The sequence below is a fragment of the Acanthaster planci genome, linkage group LG07 (assembly GCF_054643075.1).
Source record: "Acanthaster planci isolate LZ-2023a linkage group LG07, COTS_SCS, whole genome shotgun sequence".
Lineage (NCBI taxonomy): Eukaryota > Metazoa > Echinodermata > Asteroidea > Valvatida > Acanthasteridae > Acanthaster > Acanthaster planci.
This window is the reverse complement of record NC_141783.1, coordinates 9,722,046-9,748,544: the sequence shown is the minus strand read 5'-3', so window position 1 is coordinate 9,748,544 and position 26,499 is coordinate 9,722,046. Positions and strand designations below refer to the sequence as shown.

The 26,499-nt window shown below is 42.7% G+C and overlaps 2 protein-coding genes across 6 annotated transcripts in view; one reads left to right on the top strand and one right to left on the bottom strand.

Annotated features, from left to right (window-relative positions):
- The first annotated feature begins 157 nt into the window (after positions 1–157).
- nthl1 (nth like DNA glycosylase 1) lies at positions 158–4,554 on the top strand. 3 transcript variants are annotated; one of them, XM_087139062.1, is made up of 5 exons: positions 158–280; positions 818–1,017; positions 1,425–1,595; positions 2,082–2,347; positions 2,903–4,554. In XM_087139062.1, exons 1-5 carry the CDS (start codon positions 256–258, stop codon positions 3,072–3,074), a joined length of 834 nt encoding a protein of 277 aa, XP_086995188.1. In that variant the 5' UTR covers positions 158–255; the 3' UTR covers positions 3,075–4,554. The 3 variants fall into 3 exon arrangements, with proteins under 3 accessions (XP_086995188.1, XP_086995189.1, XP_022080218.2); XM_087139063.1 differs by having other exon boundaries at positions 175–280; positions 821–1,017; XM_022224526.2 differs by lacking the exon at positions 158–280 and having other exon boundaries at positions 287–1,017.
- The window catches only part of LOC110973604 (protein sidekick-2-like), a 69,400-nt gene continuing 46,714 nt past the window's right edge, over positions 3,814–26,499 (bottom strand). Inside the window, exons 19-42 of one of the 3 annotated variants that reach the window (XM_022224523.2) lie at positions 25,656–25,847; positions 24,503–24,802; positions 24,113–24,183; positions 23,531–23,771; positions 23,103–23,218; positions 22,657–22,843; positions 21,853–21,959; positions 21,131–21,314; positions 20,510–20,702; positions 19,721–19,824; positions 19,283–19,353; positions 18,622–18,850; positions 17,820–17,935; positions 16,716–16,920; positions 15,941–16,078; positions 14,756–14,920; positions 14,199–14,327; positions 13,683–13,856; positions 12,946–12,972; positions 10,651–10,776; positions 10,082–10,268; positions 9,582–9,735; positions 8,788–8,805; positions 3,814–8,215 (exon numbers count right to left, since the gene is read on the bottom strand). In XM_022224523.2, coding sequence (XP_022080215.2) covers positions 7,985–8,215; positions 8,788–8,805; positions 9,582–9,735; positions 10,082–10,268; positions 10,651–10,776; positions 12,946–12,972; positions 13,683–13,856; positions 14,199–14,327; positions 14,756–14,920; positions 15,941–16,078; positions 16,716–16,920; positions 17,820–17,935; positions 18,622–18,850; positions 19,283–19,353; positions 19,721–19,824; positions 20,510–20,702; positions 21,131–21,314; positions 21,853–21,959; positions 22,657–22,843; positions 23,103–23,218; positions 23,531–23,771; positions 24,113–24,183; positions 24,503–24,802; positions 25,656–25,847 — 3,665 coding nt within the window. In that variant the 3' untranslated portion in view covers positions 3,814–7,984. The remainder of the gene's footprint in view (positions 8,216–8,787; positions 8,806–9,581; positions 9,736–10,081; positions 10,269–10,650; positions 10,777–12,945; positions 12,973–13,682; positions 13,857–14,198; positions 14,328–14,755; positions 14,921–15,940; positions 16,079–16,715; positions 16,921–17,819; positions 17,936–18,621; positions 18,851–19,282; positions 19,354–19,720; positions 19,825–20,509; positions 20,703–21,130; positions 21,315–21,852; positions 21,960–22,656; positions 22,844–23,102; positions 23,219–23,530; positions 23,772–24,112; positions 24,184–24,502; positions 24,803–25,655; positions 25,848–26,499) is intronic. The other 2 variants (XM_087139060.1, XM_087139061.1) reach the window with 2 other exon arrangements.

The window sequence follows — 26,499 nt, the reverse complement described above, 5'->3', positions numbered from 1 at the left end:
ATAAATCGTCATTAATCAACAAAAAAGAAGACTTTTAATGATTTATTACAAATTTTAAAAAGACCATAATCTGTTTTATGTACCAAAAATATGTTAAAAGTGAAAATAAACACTTTTGTAAGTGATCGTTACCCACTTTGAGTGCATCTGTTCCTTTCAATAATAACATGTAGAAAGAGGCAACTAATTATTTCTTCATGAAGCCAATCAAATCGCAGTATAGGATGGTACGTCATTTTCCCGCGAAAGAAGCACATGGTCAGGTTCACTGTACTCTCAGGTAATTGTTGACACGATACCTATTTTACGTAAGTTATTCCATAGACCTGCCTCCAGGTCTATGGTTATTCATACCACCAGGCCCCAGATATCTAATAACTTGATGCCTGTGGAATTCCAAGACCGGTAGAACCAGAACAAGGCAATCATTTTTCTTAAAAGGTGCCAATGTTTTTAAGACAACCAGCTGCTTTGACGTTGAAAACTGGTAACACATTGTCTAGAGAGAATCTGTTGATTCTGTATTTCAAGAGTATGAATTCCAAGGCAGCATCATCCTATTTTCAAGGTGGAAAGAGATTGACAAGATCGCAGGCCAAACTCCTTGCAAGTCAGGATCACCCATCAGCAACTGCATTTACCGAAGCAGTTGCCGAAATAAGGAAACCCCAAATATCAAAATTAAAGAGACCACACTTGCCAGTAAGGTACGAATCTGCAGCAACAAGCCAGCTTCCTCCCCCGAAAAAATCCTCATCAAATTCAGACGAAACAGACTCAAAGCCTGGAAGCTTAACACTCAAATCTAATTCCAAAGCAGGTGCAAAGGCAAATAATAATGGTGCACCTGTGGCTCAACAAGACGAGGGTGACAAGGAAATGAGTAAAACTGCAGTGTGGGATCCGAGCCACTGGAGGGAGATGCTGGAGTTGATTAGAGAGATGCGTAAGGAGAAAGACGCCCCTGTAGACTCCATGGGAGCAGAGAAGATAGGTGACCATGATGCAGAGCCAAAGGTAGTTGTTATGGAACCTGGGCCTTTTTTCTGCTTGGAGTCAGGACCATCTGACAAGAATACTTTCAGTTCCACCATAACGTGCTATTAAATGTTACACATGCTGGTTAACGTTACTGTTGAGAGTTAGTGAGATTGGATGTCTTTTTAGTACATCGAAACAAAAACTATTTGTGGCTGTAATTGTATTCTTCCTTGGTGGTAGCCAACTTTAAGGTAACACATACTTCGGAATTTTGTTTTATTATATGCGTTTTTAAGAAGAATAAGATCTGCTATAAAACAAGCATATTTGTTCTTATATATGGAAAATTTCATCAGGTATGTCCATGTAATTGTGTTGTGTAGAAAGTCTGTAGTCATAATTTTTTTCAGAAAAAAGTTATTCTGTAATTTTTGGGGCTGCAGGTATATCGTTACCACGTGTTACTGTCCTTACTGCTGTCCAGTCAGACCAAGGACCAGGTGACATCGGCTGCCATGATGGCTCTCAGGAATCATGGGTGCACTGTCGACAACATCCTCAAGACCTCCAACAAGAAGCTTGGAGAACTGATCTATCCGGTTGGCTTTTGGAAAGTTAGATTCCATTCCCTGGTCATCTTTTCTTTGATAGTAGTGTGACTCTAATTGGACCAACTGACCAATGCATTATTTTCAACTTCAAAAACAAAAACTGCTGTGACCTATTCTGTTGTTTGTTTTTATATTAAAGCATCAAAGCTACTTTTCTATTTTCTAGTCTTCCCCTTTCACTGTCCTTTAACCAGATGCATTCATGAGTAAAGCATCCTCTTTAAAACTACATGTAATTATGTCTTCCTGGTTGTTACTTTCCTTATTTTTACATATCTATAGATGTTTCTAGGGACGTGGTATGAAATTGAGGAAAGGCATTCTTGCACTCTTGTATTCACATCCAAAAGTTACCCTTCCTAGATGGCCAGAATTCAAAGCGTGACAGTGAACAAATTGCATTTTCTGATCTGTGACATGTCATGTTATACTGGAGATTCAGAAATCCAAATGAAAGTCAAGTGTTGAATTGGCTCTTTGAATGGGCAGAAAAAGATTGACTACATCAAGCGCACCACCGAGATCCTGAAGGACAAGTACAACAGGGATATCCCAGCCACGATAGAGGAGCTGGTCAAACTGCCGGGCATCGGCCCCAAGATGGCGCACATCATCATGGACGTGGGCTGGAACAAGGTGACGGGGATCGGGGTGGATACCCACGTCCACCGCATTACCAACCGGCTGAAGTGGGTGCAGAAGCCCACAACGGCACCAGAGGAGACACGCAAGGGCCTGGAGGGATGGTTACCCAGGTATATTCGATCTCACTGCTGTTTCTTGTGGAGTTCCATTAGGCTGTCACCATATCAATTGGTTGAGGCCAGGAGTAATGCACAAGTTTTTTTGGAATTACCTACAGTCACTTCTCCTTCTGCGTTTGTAAGGATGTGTGTCATTCCGATATATTTTATAGCCATACCAAAAAAACACATTTGGTAGGGGTGGATCCAGGATTTTCCAAAAGTGAGGGGCATGAACTTAAAAATTTGGGGTCACGACCATAAAGTATAGGGAGGTTGCTTGGAAGCAAAACTTTTTTTTTACGCATTTGTCACATTTATAGGGCTGGGTCCCTCCCTCTTTTTCTTCTCTTCTTATTTATTAATTTTTTTGGAGAAAAAAGGGGGGTGTGTGTCTCCAATACGCCCCCACCCCCGAATCTGCCCGTTTGAATTTGGAGCTTCATTTTATTCAGGCGTCACTCTCTGCAGCTATTAGGCACTCTAAGAGTTTAACTGTAACGCTTCAGTTCTCATACTTCTGAACTCATTTCTTCTTGCAAATGAATTTGTGATGTATTTTCATAGGGAGTTGTGGAGCGAGGTCAACGTACTTCTGGTGGGATTTGGTCAACAGACATGCCTTCCCGTCAACCCCAAATGCTCGGAGTGTCTCTGCAAGGACTTATGCCCCTATGGGAGGTCTGCCCTGCGATACAAGAGCCCAAAGGGGAAGGAGTCGAGCCCCAGGAAGAAATAAACCAGACAGGTCGGTCAGAGGACAGTAGCGGACAGTGCTTGTTGGCATGGCCTGTGGTTACTGGACTGGAAAGCTGACCTCATGGTTTGACAGGCAACAGCTTCCCAGGTTCTTCAATTTCATTGGTTGCTGTGCGGCAACAGTTTTGTTATTCCTTGCCATGATTGGCCGAGTTGCCATCTTCAAGCAGGCCACACATGGCACACAGACACTTATAGGGTATCCCACCATGGGATCATCTGGACTGAAGGAGCTGGCCAATACCAGATACAACAGCCAAAAGAAATCAATGACCATGTTCGAGCCAGGACTATAGTTGACCATAGTTCAACCAAAGCTGTCTTAAAGATGATGGTTTGGGCCATCTAGGCCAGGCCGTGAGGCATGGTCGCATCAGTAGCTGATGTCGCTTATCAGTTCGGAGGGAAACGTTCACAAGAAAAAATTGTACGTCTTTGACCATGAGTGTTTCAAGAGTTAAAGATGTCGAAATTTGCCTGGTGAGACTGCAATGCTCAAGCATTTGACTAGCGGTTGGACTATAGTTTACACCCCCACATGCCCCAAGGTAAAGCCAAAGTTAAATTCAGTGGTTACCAACACAGGTTCTGTCTACAGCTCATTCCTAACTGGTAGTCTTCACACCCATCTTCAATGATCTGTCCTTTTATTTTTTTCTTTACACGAGTTGCTGAAACTTGAGACGTGCCAAGTCGAGAAAAAGTACAATCAAAGCAAATATGCTTCAAGAAGTTTGCACTTTTTATTTCATTAACAAAGATTATTTACACCCATTTGGCTTTTAAGACAAACACGAATCCATCCAGAAAAACAAATGCATTTTGCACTTGATATTTGTAATCATTGAAAAACCTTTCCATATCCTATCTACATGTATATTAAAGTAACAAATATCTGTATTGTTTTATAAGAAAACTGATCATAGAACTTAAAATGATACTAATTTGCATGATGCATTTCTGGTGTTGGTCATTGCTTGCCTTTGTTTCTTTTTTTCAGGGCAGAAGAGAGCACAAAGCCAACTTAATGACTGATATGGCAAAATTATACAGCTGCTCTTATTTTCATGACACTACCTTTAATATGCTAGCAACGGATCACGTGTTCATTTCACAGATCCATTAAGCAGAGAATAGAGCATAGAGGCCAAACTGCAACAGAACTGATGCAGACTTCGGTGGGTCAGCGGTGTGAAATAGGCTTCACACAAATTTTCTGCTAACCATCTGACACAAGGTGAAATTCAACCCCAGTGTTAACCACTGGAATTTGTGCACTCAAGCATTTCCAAGGAAATAACAAATGTAAATTTCAGTGAAGCTACACGACAATGCTGAGCAGCACAGCGAAGGAAACATCTGTTCAATGTAAACAGAACAAAAACTTTACGAGTCCAGGGGATTAGGGAACACCAACATCACAAGAAGGAAGATGTCAGCTTACAAATTAAAAAAAAAGATATCAAGTCAACCACTTATTAAAAAAACCACATTACAACACGTTGCATTGTTAACATTTAACGTAAAAGCGTGGAAAATTAATTAAAACTTCACGTCACCCTTTCACATCCTCTGTCCATGTATAATGCACACATAAAGGCATTACTTGTCTGTATAACAGGTTTACATGACAAATTTATAAAACATGTCAGCTTTTGAATGTTGGTCCATATGCTAGGGCAAAACAGAAAGCAGTGCAGATATCATGACATCATCAGTTATGACTGTCAAGGTGACATTCACCATTTCCTGAGATGGCTTTTCTTTCAATTTCCAGAGAGGTATTTTAAAAAGGGCTGCACTTCTGACAAGCGAATATGGACACAAGTTCTTCTTTTGAAAATAATCCTCAAACATCCGGGATAGGGGTGAGGCGGCAAGGTTCTTCTGTCCGTTTTTCTCCAGTATCACGGCAGTGCGTTTATGGTCTTCACAGTTTTTGTGGTGCACATTTCTAGATGAAAAGTCAGCCACATACACCTAAAATCTAAATAGTATCAAAAAGCATGATGAAATACACCTGTCGCGTTTAAAGTCATCTATGTGTTTTGAATAACATTGGTTCCTCCATATAATTCACTTGCATTTCATTACTGCCTAAAATGCCACTTGTTAATAATGCCAGCGTAAAACTTCAACATATATTGCTTTTTTGTCTAAGATAAGCAAAATGAATCATTTCAGGAGTATTCAGTCATCAACACAGCAGATATGTATTGCATTGAATTCATTTCTTGGATATGTTCTGCATAAAACAAAACCAAACTAATGAAATACATACAGCTCGGTATAATTACATGTTCATCCCTTACCAAATTTACACTTCTGGCACAAACCAGAAACACAAGAAGATACAAATATGCTATACTCTGGAGGAAGACAAGCAAATCAATCTGCATAACAATACACTGGAGACATACTCTGTACATCCCTCATGGTCTATCCTATTTTGGATCAAAAGACAAAGGAACAAACAAGACAGCAAAATTACTTAGGTTTTCTAAGGGCCCATAACGATTTACAGAAGACTAGTGCTGTACACTACAAGCAAATAAACCTTGTTCAAGTCCATCAAAAGTGAAAGTGACAGGAATCATTTTTCACAGAACTGGACTGCATGCTGTGGTGAACATGTGATGAACTCAAATTACAAAACCGGCAAGACGCCTAACTCATACTCAAGAACACAAAACATTCCCCCAAAGCTAAACCACTCAGAAATATCCGACATAATAAAAAGTATAGCGAACACCTCACTAATTGGAAAAGATCTCAGAAACAGGACATCGATAGTTAAGAATCAAAAGTGGAAGGTTACTAAGGGTAAAAGTTTCGCAAAGGTGCACAACGGATACACAAACTTGTAAAAATGATTGCAACTGTTAAAATGGAATTGATTTTGGTGTAACTTTTGCTCGACCTCACCCAACTAAAAGACCTTTTAAATGAAATGTGTCTTGATAAACAAGCACATCAACTCATGCATGTGCTACAGTTCTGGAATGGAAACAGTTTTCTTTAGGAAGCACCTCGATTTTACACTAGGCTATTTCATTGGTTTCTGCAACTTGGGATTACTTTGGACAGAAAAGCTTTAATTGTATTCATTAAAAGAGGCACTGACAATATTTATAAAAATTAGTAATTTAGTCCATTTGTAAAAAAATTGGCACCACTGCATTTCCGAATAAAATTCCTTTGGAGCTAAGTTTCCTAACAATGGCACTCCATCATATGCTGTACATCTTTCATTTTTCCCCAGATCAGTACTGCGCTTGCGAGTCAGTGCAATCCTATGCTGGCGGGACACTTTTCAGAAGTTGAGTGGCTGAGCAGAGAATTCATATCAGCAGGGATGCTTCATGCACAATTACACCCATAACTTACATATAGCGTCATCCTTAATACACTTTGTACAATCTTGGCCTTGGGCCAAATCCACACTGGTCTCCAAATTTATAGGTATGTATTGACTCAGGCCATTTGTCCCAGACCTCAGCTTTATCTTCTCCTTGGACTCAACCCCTGGCCCATCTTGAAAAGCATCTTTCTTGGTTGAATCCCCTCCCCACTTAAAGATATCTAAGTTTTGAACCTACATTAATGTGTGCAGAATCTGATATGCTGTGTAGCAGGTAAGAGCCTGTGGGTGAAGAACCTCATGCATTCATACCATGCATTGGGCAAAGAGTGTCCAACTTTCATTAGAATGTGCACAAACCTACAGCACTGTTGCAGAGGAGTGGACTTGAACATGGCCACAGTGACACTTAAGTGTTCTTCCTCCTTTTTCTTCACCGAGGGGACGCCTGCACCAAGAATACATTGCACAAAATAATTTTGGGTTAAGGGTCAATTTAAGTTTGGACCTAAAAATTGCAATGCTCAATCCAAAGATAAAGAAGAAGCATGGGTTTAGAAAAAACCTCATCAATATCTGCAGCTTGGCTGCATGAACAAAGACTCTCATGACTGTCCATGCTTTTGGTATCCAGTACCAGAAAATCTGTACAAAAATGCATAGCCAAAATATAAATTTTTTCAAGACTAGTCCCAGCTCACTTTGCCAATGAATGAAACTCAGATAAGATTTCTTCCATATAAAGAGTCCTTACACATCAAGTGCCTTGATAAGTTTGGAGAACAGTGAGTAATCAATATCACCGAACATGGTTATTCAGCCAACAATTTCAGTTCAGCCAGAAAATCATTCTACCGATAGTTCCAACCTGGGCACCAACCTAACTCGGGCTTTTTTCTGCCACAAAGTTTGGAAAATCTTTACACCACTACATGTATTAGACAAACATCTCACCACAGTCTTTCCAACGTTTGGCCAAGCTGTACTGATTAAAAAAACTCATACCAAAGCCAACCGGTGATGCATTCAAGTACTTACTGGCAACACCTGAATTGAACTATGTCCTTCAGATTGAATGGAGCTGCAGAGTCAAAACAGATCACCAGGCTCAAAAGCACTTTCATTTGAGTGCACAAGTTAACATTTATAATCTCATATGAAATGTATTGCTTGTCGGCTACCTTTGCATAAATGTATATTTTTTTGCAGCTCCAGATAATGGTGCCCTATACTTCCTGAAACAGGAAGTCCTTGTAAAATGTTGGCTACACTAACAATATTCAATCAACCATTTTGTATCTTTTAAAATGCCACACAAAGAGTATTAAAATACACCAACATAAAACTTTCCTTCCCCAACATTCACAATAAATCAGCATTATAAACTACTACACTGCTTTTATTAAAAGAAAAAAAAACAATTGTCCGTCCAAAATTCTTACAGAAATATTCCAAAACATTTCTCAAGAAAGAATCGTACAAATGGATCAGTGCAGAGGTTAAGATTTTGGGGTTTTTTTGGCAATTCACTATACAAAGGAGGAGAACCCATGCAGCGGGGCTCGGGAACCAGCCGGCATACCAGCCAGCCCATTTATGTGGATGCTATGCATGTCAGACTCGCTGTCCGTGTAGCTGTAGGCCTTGGGGCCTTTCTGCCGCTTCCAAGAGTGGCTGGGGTAGGCGCTGGCGGGTACACTGGCATAGTGGTTGACAAAGGAGTGCGGGTCTTCGGTGTACTCAATGTCGCTCTCCGAACCCTGATGGGGGAAAGGGGGTTGAGACAGGGAGATTCAATTTAAAGAACATTTCCACAGGTACAAATGGTGCTTGGGAACTTTGAACAATCTTGTACTACACCAACCCTACTCTGCATCAGAATACACGCCGATTACAGCATAGAAGTTGGAAAAATCAAACTAATGTATGAAAGGTTAGTTAATCTGAGACAGTCACTTGCAAAACTGGGTGCATATATTCTTCCAATTCCGTTTAATACTGAAAAGTTTGCACTGTAGATATGCTTTACAAGTGAAGTCACCCTAGAAAGAAAAAAGGAGCAATCCCATGAAGGGATGTCAAACCTCTTAAAATATGATGTTTAAAAGACACCCAAAGCAGTGCCCTTAAACAATAACTCTTTATGATGATGTATATTCGAGTGCATAGAATTTGCCTATATTTGCATATAAAATAGGTTTAATTAGCATACAGCCACCAATGCCCATGTATATACAAATGCACTGCTCATTGATATTCAACCAGCCAAACAAAATCTGATTTCAAATACACATTAGGAAAGTGCTAAAATGAAGCTGCTTGGAAGGTTTACCTTAGAGCCACAGGAAGACTGAAAGAAAGCAGTGGCAAGCACAGAGGTATGGAAAGTTTCCCGCATGAAAATAAGAATAGGAGAAAAATAGAGGGGAACATGTTTTAGTTTGAAGACTAACAACGAAAATATAGCAATACTGGTGTTCACAGGTTGTAAGATAATGAAGCATGAGACGCTCCAGGTAGACACTAGCATGGTTGCGACATTGTATGATAAAGTAAATCGAGAGAATGCGTTATGAGTTATTCTCAATGTCGTCTTCATCTCAAATTTCCTATGAACCCCTTCAATCTGTCATGGCTATGGCTTCTCAATGTGGCGAGTGAGGGGCAAAAGCCATAGTCACAAGATGCCCTGGTTCAATCTGCTATCAGTGAAATGTGTCCATGAGGTAACCTATGAGTTTGTGGTAGTAACCTTTGACCCAAAGTACCCATTTCCACCCTTTTAGAATTAATCAAAATAATTTTCAATTAACCCTCTCCCTAAACAAAAAAACTGAGGGCACATTAAAACTTGCTTCAGGAGCACTGATAGTTTACAGCTTTGTTATCTTCCAAACCATCGATTTCTTTCCATGAAATTAACTAAACCAGGCATAGAAATAAAACCACAACCCTATTCTTAAAGAAGTGGCAACCACAAACAAAACGCAAACGAAAGATGGCGACCCAAAACCGAGCCAATGGCTCAATTCTTCATCACAGATAGACAAAAGCAACTGCAAATGAAGTAAACTGAGAGAGTTCTGTCGTGTGAGAGGTTAGAGTTGAGTAAACTGGATCCCCTACCTGGGAGTCGGTCTGAGACTGCAGGTCGGCCTTCTCCGTCAGGCTGGAGGTCTCATCTTGCTCCCGGCTGGGCTGTCGGTGGACGGCCTCGTAGTGCTTGCTCTCCTCCTCCTCGGAATACTGGATGCTGCCCGGGCTGGGCCTAGGAGGGGGTCTGGAAGCGCAAAAGAGAAAGGGGTGATCTATCTGTTTTGAAGAATCCAAAGTGGCAGAAGGATTGTATCTCATAATTGGTTGGATCATGATGAATTTGATACTAAATTAAATTAGGATCATGGAATATTGAGTTTCTGGAATGATGCAGCAGTGTGCACACCAAAACTAGGGTATAAGCTCCCTTTATACATATAGATGCATATTATCATTGTTATCATTAACGATCGGTAGAGATTCTGTGCAAAGTTCTTCATTGATATTTAAACCATCATGCCTTCATCTGGGACTGCCTTAATTTCAATTTCAGCCGATGACTGAAGTGTACTACTGTCGCACCAACCAACCTGGTGTACGAATTGGTCCGCGAGTAGATCCCATTTCTGTTGCCGCCCCTGCCCCTACCCCGGCCCCGCCCCCCAGTGGACCGGCCATTGGTCCCGTTGCCCTGCTGCATCTCGAAGGTGTCTGACAAGTTGCCGTCATGGATGCTGACTGGATCGTCCAGATTGACGCGGCTATGAGCTTTCCTCTCTGCAGTCAAGGGAATTGGAAATTGCTTTCACATGTCAAACTAAACTTTACCTTCCATGAAACAATTTTCACAGGGTCTACTTTTTTACATCACAGTTGTGTTTTTCCTACAAGTGGCTGCTAAAACTACTGCTGGCCATTGGTAATAAAGTAAGAGTAATTCACAAAATGTTAGAAATTCCATGCAGCCATCAAAACAATACGCCTACTGCTAAGTAATAAATGAAACTACAACCCTCTTCAAAATTAATGGGAAAAAAGTACCCTTCTGAACGAATATGTGGTAAAACTGAAAACCAACCAAAGGGTGACTTTTCTGCAAACTCTGGCTGCCCATTCAACGTGTAGGGCAAAACGAGTTGACATTGAGGTACAAACTGACCTTTGTAGAGGCGGCTTTTTCCCAGCATACACAAGGTGGCCGTGATGAGTATCAAAACGATGAGAACGACCAGTCCGACGATGACCAGGAACCACCACTCCTCGTAGAACATCTTCTGGGTCAGACCTTGGGAATGAGAGGCACGGGAATAAAACAATCATGCATGAGCTGTCTCTCCAAGAATGTGCTGAGGATTTACTGAGGCGAGATGAGACGATCCACAAAACATCCAACAGATGGGTTGTCAAAAAGGCCAAACAAAATATCATGGCTCTTCAAGGACTGTTTACAACTATCAAAGCACGACACAACCCTGCTTCTGACAGTGCAAAGAAGTAACAGGACTGCGAATGATTGAAAAATGGAATTTTAGGGTCAACAATTCTTAGAAATCCAGATACATCTTGAGAAATCCCACCCTTGAAGGAACCTTTCTGGACCCTCAAAAACATTGCACGGCACAGGAAATGTTCTTTGTATTTGAACTCTCAAGAGAGCATAATGCCTTGAAATGTTACGCGAAAGTTGTTGTAACTAGCAGCGATACGTCTTGGCTGTGTGGGTTAATGTCACGCACTGAGTTGTGGGTAAGTGCTGCACAACCTCGCAGAATCTCGTAGCAATGGAAATTAGCGAGGTGGAATGTTACGCCGTAGTGACTTGGGTCTGTCATCCTCAACCCTCCAAAAATCCTCGAACATCTTCAAGACACTAGAAACTCTGATCAGGGCAGGGTCAGGCATGTGAAGCTGCCTGATTAACTTTGCAAGCAAATGCTTCTCAAAAGTCTCTTTCTCACATGATCGATTTAACTCTATCAGAAAAAAACCAAAGAGGTGACACCAATGTCAAAAATCTCCTACTGCAGAAAATTTCCTCTCATTAATACCTTAAAAGAAAGTCACTATGAAAGTAAAGGAATCAAGGGTTAGTACACAAACATTCTCCGATGTACTATTTGCGAAATATCAACCCCTTCGCTCCGGGAGACGGCAAGAGCTGCGGCTTTGTGTGAGGATTAGTGCATACCACACATAGTCTATTCACCATGCAGCTGCTGGTTCAATGGGGCCTGCTAATGGACAAAGCCCTCCATTCAGGGCATAACCACAGCCCAGCAGTCACGGTCAAAAGAACTATCAGCGCGAAGGGGTTAAAACAAAACATGAAAACAAGTAAAATTAAACAGAAGCACAAAAGACGGACACTGTTCAATTTACTCATTTCAATGCAGTTGTTAGCACCATCAGTGGTTTCACTAATATCAAAGGCATACCTTTATAAATCGGCACTGATTTCTACATTCAATTACTGGTCTGCAGGATTCAATTCCAGTCAAAATTTAGAGGGAGCTCTTGCACAAATTTCACTGTTGAATGTCATTTATTTCTCTACTTTAAACCCTCGGAAAGTGGAGAATTTGGTAAGGAACCATTTACGTGCAGAGTGAAAATTATGTTTATTTTACTCCAGTGCATGTAGAATTGGAACCCATAAGAGTAAATTCTGGAGAAACAAAGAGGGTGATCACTTGGAACCTTGAGCCTTGGTCTAAATAACAACAATGGTAGGGGAACTGAGGTTGCAGAGGTGAAGGAATAGAAAGTCCACCACGTCACCACTTTGACTGTTCCTTTTTTTTCAGGGTTGTTCATTCCGAAACAGATCCAAATTGACAAAAAAACTGTCACTCACACCACTCAAAGATTCAGAGAGTATTTGCCCAATGACAGATCTTTTCAAATCCATGCTCGATTCCCTCCAAACATGATCCAATTTGGGCAGCGGAAAATCCAGGCCGTCACACAACGCAGGGCTACGTGCAACTTTCCTTATCTTGATAGTGTATTTGTACAAACTGGTCACTGAGTTCTATTTGCTAACACTTGCCAGTTTTGTCATCAAATACATTTCCATGGTTATGAGTACAAATATATATACGAATATAAGTACTTAGCCGTGAGTAAGAGTTTTGAGTACTTTCTCCTGAGTGTGAGTACTACAACACTACGGCTGGCTGTTGTTTCAAGAGAAGCACGCACTGGTATCTACTGTGGTTTTGCTACATTATGAAGGCGGTAAAAATCTCAAGATGCAGGACAGGAAAAAAGTCATTCTCCAGGAAGAGGGGGGAAAATGTTATCCCCTACCAATACTTGTTGGATATTAGATGCCAGTGGGGAAAACTCACCATGCAGCATACATAAAAAAAAAATCCATCATGCACTCCGTTCTCATTTATTAAAAAAACAAAGTCTGCCTCAAAACATGCAGAGTGGAAGTTTGCATCTATACCTGGGTCTGGCTGCTCAGTGTTCTCCCCTACAACAATGGACAAGAACCACAGAGTACAGGACAGATGTCATATCGGGAGTAAAACTCAATACAAGCATGGCTGCGTCGATATGGCTAGTTAACTATCGTTACTGTATGTCACATTTTAAAAGGCAAAGTTTAAGAGCTGAAATGCATGTCGATGTTCAAGTCTAGTGGGACAAATCTCAGCAAAAAGCAAGACCACATTTTTATTTCTGCTATTTTTGTCATGTTTCATTGTTCAAACTCTCAGGAAACTTGGATCATCTGCTAAGCAAAATTTCGAGAAAGTTCTCAATCAATCATGACTGACATGTTTCGGCCGCATAACCTGTAAGACAAAAGTGATAGGAATATCAAAAGAAAGTTGCACTGCAGTCTTAATTAGCTGGAGTAATGCTTTCCACCATTACAGGAATCCCCCATGAGAGCAATGCAGGGTGTGTTCCAAATTACTCAGCTATGGCAAGGAATATCATATGCACTTGTTGAAGCTGCCAGCTCATGGCTTTATGCATTCCCACAGATGCATGTATCATTTCAAGCCCCAGATACCAGCAAAGGCCTTAATGCATCTCCCATAGGTACATCTGTTACTTCAAGCCGCAGCCACCAGCTACTGGCTTCCAAAAATTCTCATAGACTTGTGTGCTATTTCCAGCCGTAGCCAAATCATTTGAACACAGCCAGGCTCAGAGTGGTCTTGGTCCCGTTACCTGCCGGGGTCTGCTTCAGCTCGGAGGTGGCCTTGGGGAAGCTGATACTCTGCTGGTTCTCTGCCATCACACGGAACTTGTACCTGGTGGAGGTTTTCAGGTTGCCATAAGGCACGTTGTAGTACAAGGCATCTGGGCTCACGCTGTCTGTCTGGGTTTCCCATTCCGAACGGCCTGTAGCCACAGAGGCGCAAGAAATGGAGAAAATAGTTAAGTGAAGCTGTTTAATGGATATATGGAAAGGTTCAGAGAGTGATTTTCACCGAGTAACTAAACATAATAATCCAAAAACTAAATTGGATGTGTAAAATAATGAACCAAACCACTGGGCAGGCTAGTCGACCTGATTAAGAACCACAAAAGTATCATGGGAATCAAAGCTCCAATTTCTATTCAGGTCAAGTTTGCTTTCAAAGTTCATCCATGCTGTATCCACGTCACAGCTTTTATACGACTGGCAACGCTACCAAATGTCAAAAGCTCCTTTTCATTTAAAACCACTGGACTAGTATCCACCTTCTTCCTGGCTCTCCAGTATGTAACCGATGAGCTGAGAGGCACCAGTCTCCTCGGGACGAGTCCACGACAGCTTGAAGGAGTCTACCTCTGCTTCCAGATAGAGGGCACCAGGGGGTCCAGGCATACCTAAGCAAAGACGACAGATGCCACAGGCTTTACTGACAAATTGGGTCACACGTGATGCAGTGGACGACAAACTGACATCAAAAAAGGGTTGGATATAACTGTATGTCAAGTCATATCAACTCCACACTGGATGGTGCTGTGAGCACTCACAATCAGCCTCGTAAATTTGCTGCTCAGTGATTTCCAGGCATCTTTCCAAACATTACATTTCTGTGGAATTCGACAGGTCTTTCTTCGATACGCTTTCCTTCAAAACTGTAACATTTTGTAATTTTTGTTTCAACTAGATTGGGGTCAAGACAAATCCTCACTGATGCTGTGATATACCGTATGAGTAATTTCTCCACACTCTCATAAATGTTGAGTGTTACTTCTTCCACGAACAGGCAGATTTTGTGAATTAAGGAAAAAACACAGGACCATATTACCAGGCTGGGGTCCCGTGGTCACATTGGCCTCTCGGTAGGGCCCATAGCTGCGGCCATCTGTCCTGGCCTTGACACGGAAGGTGTAGGTGGCAAATTCCCCGAGTTTCTCCACACCATACGTCAGTAGGGGACCGTTGATCTCCACGGTGATAGTTGAGATCTCACCTGCAAACGAATGAAAGTGACTAAGTTAGGATAAGACTGTATTGACTGTGACAGTCCCCAACCCTCCAATTTTAGCGTAGTCTTTCACAGATTCCAGTGGGTTAGAGTTACAGCAGTTACTGTAGTCCATGTACGCAACTCACTGCTTATACACTATCTGGGCGACCAGAATTTAGAAGCCAGTACAGCGGTGTTGCACCTTTTGTGTGCAGGCAGCAAGCGCGCTAACTGCCATTTCAGCCAACAGAGCATTATAACAAATACCAACGTGCAAATGTACCTGAAATTAAGAGGGCATGTGGCGGGGACACGAGTGTGGTGCCAATAAGCCACTTGCGAGTTAAATTTGAATAAAGTCTGGTACACTGTGTTATCTGATTGCACAGAAACGATTTGAGTTCCCCAGACTAAAGACACTGTTATACCTCATGATTCGGGGCAAGCTTTTTCATGGCAACCCACCATCTCTGGAATGGACTGGTTCCTTTGTGCCGTTCTTATCCATTGAGAACAGTGTATTGTTGCAAGGCGTCTCTTATGTAACTAGGTAAAAGCTTGCCCCGAATCATGAGGTATAGCAACAGTAGTTTTAGTATGGAGAATTCTAGTTGTTATGTTCACGTGAATTAAAGAACCCAGTGCACCAGATTTTATTCGAATTTAACTCGCAAATGGCTTATTCTGATAATGCCATGATGATGGCTTCAAGGTGGACGATTCTATATAGAGTACCGAAGTGAATATGTCACGCGCACAGTTAGTGTGTAAAAGGCATTAGCACGAGAACCAGCGCGTGAGCCAACACGCGCGTGTACTCCATTCGTTTGCATTGCACTTTCTGGTTCACAGTGACGTCACACTTTGGTACTCTATACAGGCTATCAGTACCAAACGGTGCAAAGCAAGGTGTCGCACACAGGCTCATCATTAACAGCTACTGTCTCCTACTCACTGATGCTGGCGTACTCGTGCATGCGGCACTTGCTGGTACAAAGGAAGCTTCAGCGTGAATATACATACCGTCTATTGGCGTGATGCTCTCATAGTAGACCTGGTAGCCCTTGATTTGGCCGCATGGGAGCTCCGGGGGTGCCCAGGTCAAGTTGAGAGAGGTCATCCTGATCCGCTGGAAACCGACGGCTGCAGGGATACCAGGCACTGAACAAAAGCACAAACACACAAACGGTTATTGCTTTGAAACTGCATTTAAAAATATAAACCTTTATTCTGCTAAAGATGACTTACTCTCTTATAACAAGTTTATCCAAACGCACTCTGTGATTTCTGTTACATGCAGCTGATCTATACAAAAAAATTCATTCATATCATTTTTCTTACTTCGAAGAAATCCATAACAAGTAAATCTGCATTACAAAAATCAAATGGAACCTTGATTTGTACATACTTTGCAGAACTTGCATCTCAAATCTGAACAAAAAGCACCAATTTGCACTGTCATTGACCAAGCACCTGGCTGTGCTTGCACAATGAGTAGCAGAATGTAAGCAGACTTCAGTATTTGGACATATTAAGCTGGAGATAGCCTTGGAAAGACACCAGCTAGACGCTTCTTTGGTTCCCCTCAGATGCATATTGTCATTTCTAGTCCTAGCCCCTTAAATCCTTCATCTGATTTGCAATGGGCTCATCTCCTATAAAGGACCCATAAGTTCATTTCCAAAAGTGACGTCATTCCTTCCTGTTACATAACTTGGATCAAAAAGCCCCAAAGGACAAGATCTTCTTTCATCTGTATTTCAGAAATTACGTAAAACATCCAGGTGTGGACACTGACCACTCTGTTCCGTGACGCTGGTGATCTCGTCACTGGCCGGCCCGTCCCCGGCGGAGTTGAACCCAATCACTGTCAGCGAGTACTCTGTGAAGCATTTCAGGCCATCCAGGGTGGCCTCTGTGTCCTCGCTGGGGAAGGTTTTCGTGTACTTGACGGGGGTCTCGCGAGCACTGCGTGCCTCGCTGGGGGTCTCCCAGTATGTTATCTGCGAGAATCCACATAGTTGATGTCTTATCTTTTCACCAGTTTTAATTATCGAAGTTTTAAATAAATCACTAAACCCACAGCTTTATACTAAAAGGTTTAATGAATACATTTGTTTTTCTTTTTAAGATTTACTTGTATAATAAATCTTGTCCATTTGGTTTTCAGGCCATAATATACAATTCAGTGCACTTAAATTGTTTTGAAAACTAACACTAACTACGCGAACGTACGGCTGGCCATTTTCTAGGAAATGACACTACTTATCACTTCATCAGCTGCATCATGAAGTGACATTACCCTCCATAGACTTAGTACACACGATATGACAGTTCATGGTGCGACAATCCACGATACGTCAGTTGATGATGCTACTGACAACTTCCACACTTATCTACTCTACACTCAAAATCTATTCCGATATTTTCCATGATCTCCTCTAAGTGCTTTTCAAACTCAGTCATAACTCAATACTAAGCTTGTCACAGGGAATATGCAAAGAAGATATGTGACTCGATCTGTGAAAATGAGTCACAAATTGCAAGAGCCACTTTTGAGTTACTGGCCTTTTAAAGAGTCTTGTACTATGGCAATTACCAGGAAGCCTCAACATTTACACTCACTACAAATATCCCTTTTCATCAGGATACCAAAATGAGACATCAAAACGAAGAGCTGTGCTTACTCTTTCTAGTGTTAACTGAAACAAATTACTCCAAAAAATGCTCTTATGACTCATTTTCCCAAAATGACACTGTCACATATTCAAAGTTGGATGCAATACAACTTCACTTGGGTACCTCTGAAAAAGCCAAAAGTCAAAAATGGGCTGGCGACCAGTCTGCAATGCAATTCAGCTTAAGGAAATTGAGGAAGTTGGTCCTAGCCTGGACCCCATACCTTATAGCCCTGCAGTCCACCGTTCTTGGCTTCTTCCGGCAGGGCCTCCCATGTCACACGCAGTGAGGAGGCACCAGATGCTGAAGCCATGACATTACTGGGGGCTGCCGATGGAACTATGAGAGGAAAGAGAAATAAAAAGGCATGTCGTAACAACACAACCTGGTGCGAAAAAAAGGAGATGGGTAAAGCAGGTCTGACAGCAAACCTTGATTTCAAGCAAACTTGTTGGGCTAAACCATCAAACCTATCTCATTGGGATCAATTCCTGAATACTGATTCATTCTGAAATCAAATTTGGGGATTCTCAAGCCCAAACCTGTTATTGCCACAAGGTACAACTCCTTTAATGCAATGGAAAGCAAGTTGGATGCAAACACCTCTGATTAACTTCTGGGCAGTAAATTTAAAGTTTTTCACTTTGAACACCATGTAACCTTAAAAACCAAGGGTTTTTGAAGCTTTCTTGACACTCTGTCTGGGAGGGGCGTGCGAAATCTGCAACATAGGCCATACAATTACCAATTGTCTCCGCTATGCGATCTGTATACCAAACCCCTCAATTCTGCCTTAATGAGCAGGATTTGGAAGCCCACCCTCACGCGAAAATCCTTCTTCCATCGAGCATGGCAATAATTGAACAGAGATGTTAACTTAGACCTGCCAATCAAGTTCCTATATTAAACCTAGCTGTTCCTAACCTAATCCTTGGAACAAAACTACAAAGCAGACAGCCGTGTCTGAAATTAGAACCACAAATAGCCAGAGATGAAGAGAGTTAGCAGTAAAACTGTGGACTTACTGGCAACTCCGACGTAGACCGTGACAGGCCGGCTGCAAGGCCCAGCCCCCTTGGTGTTGTAAGCCCTGACTTTGATTTCGTAGTCCTGATAGCGCAGCAGGTTGGCCAGCTCGTACTGCAGCAGGGCTGGGTCGGTGCTGGCCCTCTCCACTGGGCTACCGTCAGGTAGTTCTGTGTAGGAGATGCGGTAGCCCTCCAAGGGGCCGTTGTGGGTGCTAATAGGGGGTGCCTGACACAATCATTGAAGAAAGAAGATATTAGCGGTTGATAAAATGCAAGCATTGGGGAGGTGCACAGTTCAGTGTGGGTATCGTCACTTGTCAACGTAGTTTACTGAGCACTATGTACTCGGTGCTTTCCAAGACTTCATGAGAAAAAAATTCCCACGGTTGCTCAGGTGAGTCTCAAACCTACATCATTAAGCTAACCAGTGCCAATATCTTACACTGTAACCCCACAACTATCAAATTTTCCTAAGCTCGATACCGAAACATTATTGGCCTGTCCATGGTGTAGAAAAATGAGTCAAAGTTAGCGGGTTGAAAAGAAGAGCCCATGAAATCAAGGTATTAAGATGTGGGGAAAACTGCATTGGCTTAGCAGTTAAAGATCCTTGTAGACAGTGTCCCCCAGAGCGGATGAAGTTTTGGGAAAAACTCACCGTCCAAATCACTCGTACAGAAGTGGGGGTTATTGGAGTCACCTCCTGTATGCCAGGCTCACCATCGGGAACTGTCACATAAACAACGAAGATTGTAAAACTGCAAACTAAAAACCACACTGCTACAATGAAATAGTCCACTTTAAGATTTCCAAATGCGATCACAATTTTCTCCCCTATTTCTACAAAGTTAATAGCAAATATATCCGTGCATAGTGTGCACACGTGTACTGTACACGGGAGTTTCATGCAAACTGAAATGAAACTTATTTGACAGCTAGCAGTGGGTACATCCTGCCATAGAATTACAGGCAGGGACACCACCTGGGAACCGGCAATTGAAGAATTTGAAACTATCAAACAGTAACAATGTCTTCACGTTTGAAAGATTTAAAAGCGTAGCAACCCTTGGGTCTGGAATACAGCTGTATGTCTCACCGTCCTGTTCAGTTGATATGACATCCGATTCTTCACTCCAGGGACTGGGTCCGACGTCATTGTGGGCTTTGAGACGAAACTGGTAGTCTGTATACGGGGACAATCTGGAAGAGAGATAAATGCAAAAAATTATGATTGCAGCGATGATGAAAAACTGTGCATCATCATCAACTGTTGTTGAGTTCAAGCGTATGCCTTTGCGCTATGGCCCAAATGTTTTAAACTAGTTGTGGTCTGCCGGATAAAGTATTTCCAATGAGTGAAATCTTCATGCTCTTTTCAACATGCTTCCCTGGGGGCATGCCACTTCCAATGTGGAAACATGCAGCATTCCAAGGCTGTTCGAAGCTGGAGCAGACCGTTTCCAATTTCACATTCCCATATTTTCCTCCATAAGAACACTCAGTATTCCCTGCCTTTCTCAAGGAAAGAATAGCCGGCATTCCCAGGCAAGACCAGTAAACAAGGGCACACAGGTGAGTCAGGTTGGAGCGGTGGTTCTTTCCTCACCATTCACCTCTACTATCTGGGTTCAAGTCCCAGCTCAGTCCAAAGGTGGATTTGGTTTTCACTCCCCGCCCGATTCCATGGGTTTTACCCAGGAACATGTTTCTTATCTGGCGTATTCCTCCCACCTCGAAAACTGCAAGTGCTTCTTGCTGTCTTCTCTGTTCAGGTTTCTTCAGACTTGTGACCTGCAGTGCCTGGGGCGCTTTAACGAAAGCTCGGTTTCATTACCAGAAATGTTTACCACTTACAACATTCCTAGAAGAAACAAGCAGTACTTACTTGTCAACGAAGTATGAGATGACGCCGGGGTCTATGTGAGTGGCGCGGTCCAGGAAGCTGCCAGCACCCTCTTTGATCTGAAGACTGTAGAAGCGCAAGGGTCCGTTCCCGTCCATTCCGGGGGTCCAGGAGATGCGAGCATCTCGACTGTGGATGTAGTCCACGCTGGGCTTGGAGGGGGCAGTCGGGGCAGCTGTTGGAGGGGGGGGTTGAAAAAAGAACATAAGCTGAATGGACAGAAACTATGTCTCACATGCGCACGCACATTTTATGTGACACAATGAGTGACATCATCTCAAGCAGAAATCTACTGAAGGCTTTTGATTGGTTGATAGGAGTCAGCTGACCACATCAGTTGCAAGGTTTTGGTGGCCACCATGGAAAATATGTCCCAGAGTGTTTCTGATCTTGAAGATGTTCTGTAGGTTTGAATGGCAAATGCACGCACATAACATATGAAAATTCTTTAGCCCAACTATATGCACGCAGGCCTAACCAACGGGTACAATGTAGCACGGCGGCATGGGCTGGTGAAGTATATCTGCACTGACGTGTTGGCACTCTTTCATTTCACGTCATGAGCTCACCAAGGCCAACTGGTCAAAATCTTTCGAAACTCACTTCTGTCATTGGTTGTGATGACGATAGCCGAAGCCTCCTGTCCCCAGCCCAGCCTGGTCTTGGCAGCCACGCTGAAGGAGTAGTATGTATTGTCAAAGAGGTTTGAGACTGTGTACTCCTGAGCCATGCCGACCTCTGTTGTCTGCTTGAAGTTATCCGGGAAACCCTGCTGAACGTAGCTCACCTGGCCAACCACAAATACAGTAATATGTAGATTGACTTTTTGCTATTTCAAAAACCAAATTTTGGCACTAACATATGTCATTTTTTTAGAGGCAGAAAATGGGAAGAGTTGAGAGCGGTAAGGAAGGAAAAGCATTAGGGATGGCAGAAACGCAAACAAAGCTTTGAAACTAAAGAGCATTTCTGATTCATTTGCATTGAAACTAAGCATTGTTCTTACTGTTCCCTCATCCTAAAATGAAGCAGAGATGTTGTTAACGTTCACGGTTTAAATAAACTGGAGAACCTAACTTTAGAATTCTTGAGATACTAAAAGATTTGAAATCACTGTGGTTTTTCTCAAAAGGTTACTTTAGGACTTTAGGTTATTTGAAATTTTGAGAAAAAGGATCATGACTCGTGCAAGTGGGTTTATTACGTACATGTACTTCTGCCTACACATGAATAGTTTCATACAGCACTCCACTCATTTTGATGTTTCTCTCTGAGATCAACTTAAAAGTGTGAAGTATCATTTCACCCTAAGGACCTGTGCTTACCCTGTAGCTTTGTATAATGCCATTTGGTTCCACAGGAGCCCGCCAGGTGATCTTTGCAGATGTGTTGGTTACCACTGGAAACAGGATACCGCTGGGTGGGCCCGGGACTACAAATAAAAAAAAGAAGAGTTTCAGTCAATATTGCATACTTGTGGTGTTCCAGCGAAAAAACCTTGGCATGCCCCAAAGGGCTAATGTATCTAGCTAAAACCTCAGATAACTTGTGGAGGGAAGACTATAAGCAAAGGTTCAGTAATGCAGGGGGACAGAATAAGGAGTGATTTTCATTTCCAGGGCCAACTCTCAGATTCAGGCTACTGCTGAGAATGACACATGCATTAAAGTCAAGTGGTTGCAGCAGTTAGCCATAACGTCCAGCCATTGTGTCACGCTGCATCCACAACTTTTGGATGCATCCTCAGCTGGAAGTTGAAGCCAGTAATTACCGTCAGGCATCAATACAGGTTACATGAAAGGACTGTCATTGATATGATATTTCATGGAGTTCAAATCTTATGCAACATCAGGACCCAAAATACACGGATCTTTTAACTGCAGCAATCCGGTCTTTCACAAAAAAAATCTGGCACAGATGCATGCATGAGCAAAAACCAGAATCCTTTACAAACCCTTGTTAGTCTGAGCTTTTCCTGCTACAGTTCCACCAGAAGATTGAGCCAAAAAGTGTTTTTTCTTACTTTCTTTTGATATTAATCGTACAACACGTGGAGAATGATAGTTTTTTGTACTTTTCAGTTTAATTTTGGGTGTTTGTTTCCTTTCGGCGAAGGAAGCTAGACTCACCAGATTCCTGTGTCTCTACCACCACTGTACTGCTGACCATGCCGTCCCCCATGCGTGTGTAGGCAAGCACACTCAGTGCGTAGCGCGTATACCCACGCAGGCCAGAAAGAGAGCCATTCATGGAGGCCTCACCAGTGACATCAAGGGTCAGCTGCTCCGAGGGTGAGGAGGTGGCATAGTAACGCACCTGTTGGGGGCATTGAAGAAGCCAAGAATTTATGTGACAGATCTACAAAGCTTTCCGAGATGAATTGAATCAATGTATCCCACTGCTGCCACCAATTCAAATTTCATGTCTCAGCTCAGCAGAACACTATTACTTGGCAAATTAATGTGTGAAACACAAGTCAACTAAAAACCAGTCACAAGTAATAATAACTATGGAAGAATTTATTTGTGCTTAGACACTGAGATGAAACAAACCACACAGGGCATTTCACAATTACCTTATATCCCAAAATGGCACCATTCTGATCAATCTTTGGCACTGGGCCCCAAGTCACGTCTATAACAAATGGACCTGTGGCCCGGGCTGTAACGTTGGATGGCCCTGAGCTGGGAACTGTGAGGAAAATTAAGGCAAAATCAGTTGATGGCAACTTTAAAAGATTTGTAATCTCGCAATGTGGAGAACCTGACTAATTTTAAAACCCATCACGTACATAATTAGCAACGTGTACACACCAAAAAGATTGTGTGGAAAAACATGTATCACCAATTTCACCTGGTTTCTTCGGAAAAACTGGTTTATACCACTGGGAAATGCCACAGCAAGTTTACTACGTTGGTTCCAATACCACGTCCCATATAAGGTCTGAAACAACACAAAGAACAGCAATGACCGACGAGTGATGGAAAATTGTCAAAACTGTACCTGTATCGGTTGTCCTGCCCACAAGGCCATCACTGATGGGTCCCGCCCCAATCTCATTGTAAGCTTGAACCTGCACTGAGTACTCTGTCCACTCCTGCAAGCCGGCTATGACATATTCGCCTGTGTAGGGCTCCAGGAGGTCGTAACTCCCCTGGGTAGGGTCAGGGGTCACAGCATTGACCTCTTGCCAGTAGATGTGGTAACCTATAGGCTCTCCACTCCACTCCCTTTTGAGCAAGGGCTGGGAAATATGGGTGGACAGGAAGAAACGAGTTAACGTAACGATTGTCAGTTTTTACAAATATTTGTATTTCAAAGCACGAATGTTACTGATGACGCATACACACGTTTACTGTTTAAATTCTTAGAAGTGTTTCCTCTCCCAAGAAATTACTATCAGTTTGTGCACATTCGAATGAAAGTGGTCCTGTGTGTTCTGCATTGAACCTATGAACAAATCAGTTGGAATATTTTGCGACATTTTAGTCCTCGTAACTTGGCACAGAGTTCAATCTGCAGTGCCACAGCAATCTGTGGTAGAAAACAAACTGGAACAAAATCAACGCGAAACCGAACACTTACCACCCAGCGGACTCTGAGGGATGTCTCGCTGTGGGCTCTCACTGTCACCTCGCGAGGGGCAATTTCCGGTGCTGCAAAGTGACCAAAAAATTGTTAGCTTGGATTCAGAAAGTCCAGATTTTTCTCAGAATTCAACACCCTCCTGAATCACTCCATATTTTTAAAGCAGTCCAAAGTTTTCCTAGAGAACCTCAGATTCTCCTCAAGAACCCAAGAGTTCCTTAAATTACCACAGACATTCCTCCAGAAGTCAACTTTTTCTTATGGGAAAAAATAGAAAATCCCAAGGTTATATTGAGAAATTTGAGATTCTCTTCCATAATACTCCTCCCCCAAAAAAACAAAAACAGCTCTTCCTCAAGTGCACCAGATTTTGCCGGCAAAACTTACTGTCTTGGAGTGTCTGTATTCTCCTGGTAGTCTGGCTGGGCTCGCTCTCTCCGGCAATATTCTGGGCCCGAAGCCTGAAGACGTAGTCCATGTAGGGGATGAGGTTGGGCACGGGGAAGCCTCGTGAGTCCGGGTCCTGGTGCTCGTACAGGCGTAGCCAGGCTGTGGAGGTGCCCACCTGTGCCTCCACGATCCAGGCCGAGATGCTGGTGTGGCCACTGAAGCCTGGCTCAAACTGAAGGTGTACGCTGCTGGACTGGATATTGGAGATGGCCAGCTGGCTGGGTGGATCCGGCCGCACTAGAGAGAGGAAGACGGAACTAGGTTTAATCACAGTCAGAATGAAGTACTAATAATAAAATTGTTAAAATTGGGTTCTTCACAATTTGAAGGAATTCACCTGTGATCACAATCACTTAGCTCATTATCAGAAGCTCACATGTGCAAGTATCCTTGTCTCAATGTAAGCAAACAGCTATTCAAGCATGAACTGTAACAAGTATATCCCCTCTGTGTACTGTTCAACCGGAGTTAGGGGAAATTCCAGAAATTAGGGGTCAATTTTTTTTCATGTCCTTGTCACATCTGACATATGAGTTTGTAAGTTCAGGACACTTTTTCTAATTTGCAAGCATGATGAATTAATGCAAATTACCCGCCAAACAAACAGTAATAGTTTGAAATCAATTCCGTTGATATTTCCATGTCCAATAACGAAGGTCAGACGTAACCAGGACACGAAAATGTCACACTTTTGGACCCCTAATTTCTAGAATTACCCTTCAAGCTGAAAGCACTTTTGATGAGTCATGAAAAGTATTTCCAATTTAAGTCGACTTCAGTACTGATCATAATTGTGAACACAGATGCTATATTTGCACCTTTCACAAAATGGTCTCTCAACGAATGGTGGGCACGGGTCTTAAATTGGGGCAAATTGTATGTGGCGTGAAGAAACCGGAAGACCGGCAAGTTATCGGGGTGGTCCAACATTGTACAGTGAGTACCTTGGGACACAACCTTGCTCCAATGAAAATCTGACGCAGCAAACCCTTTGCTTCAGAGTCAACTTCTTTCCTAAAGTCCATTTACTGGTGCAAGATGCCAAAAAAGAGGAGAAAGGGAAGAGGAGTTCACAAGACCAGAAACTTACGTGGCGGTACACCGGAGCTGAAGCTGGTTTCTTTCGGGGGCCCTCGGCCGACCGACGTCCGGGCCCACATGACCAGGGTGTACCTGGTGGTAGCCGTCAGACCAGTCACAGTGTACTCGCGCTGTTCAGGGGGCAATGAAATGGGCGGGCTGGTGCTGGTAGTGTTGTACCTGTACCACTTGATTTCATAGCCTGTGGATGTGTGCATAACAGCAGGTGAAATCACATGCAGGGACCGTCCTATCACTCCAAAGTCTACCTATTACCACTTTGTTTGATGGGGATTAGGCCCTCCAAAAAATACTCGGTCTCTGGTCAGACCAAAGTTCCAGAATTGATGCAGTGATGCATTTTTGGGGGGGGATAGGGTTGGCTTTTTAAGACTGGCAACAGACACGGAAATGAGTGGCATGTTTAATCAAAGAGCAAAGGCTAGTAGTAGCACATCATGCCGCCATTGTTGTTGATCAGCTGGCTGCAACTTTGTAACCTACCCATGGACCCATGGTCTGCTGTTTATGTTTGACATCAATATTACGCAGTCGTAACCATCTATCACCGGGTACGAGCAACCTACAAATTAGTCTGGTTCCTTGAACAAATTGCCCTTCCGACTTATGGACTTGTGGCCAGGAATCAGTCTACTCATGAACATTCAGGCAGTGCGGACATAGAGGGCGCTGTTTTGAAAATTTTGAGAAAATAATGGAAACAAAAAACACTGATGCAAAGATTCAAAATTGACAGGTGCGCTGACCAGACACCAACTATTTTGGGGGGGCCTTATTTAAATTAATGGACTCAGAGCAGAACAGCTCTGACATCTAAGAGTCATGAAATAAGA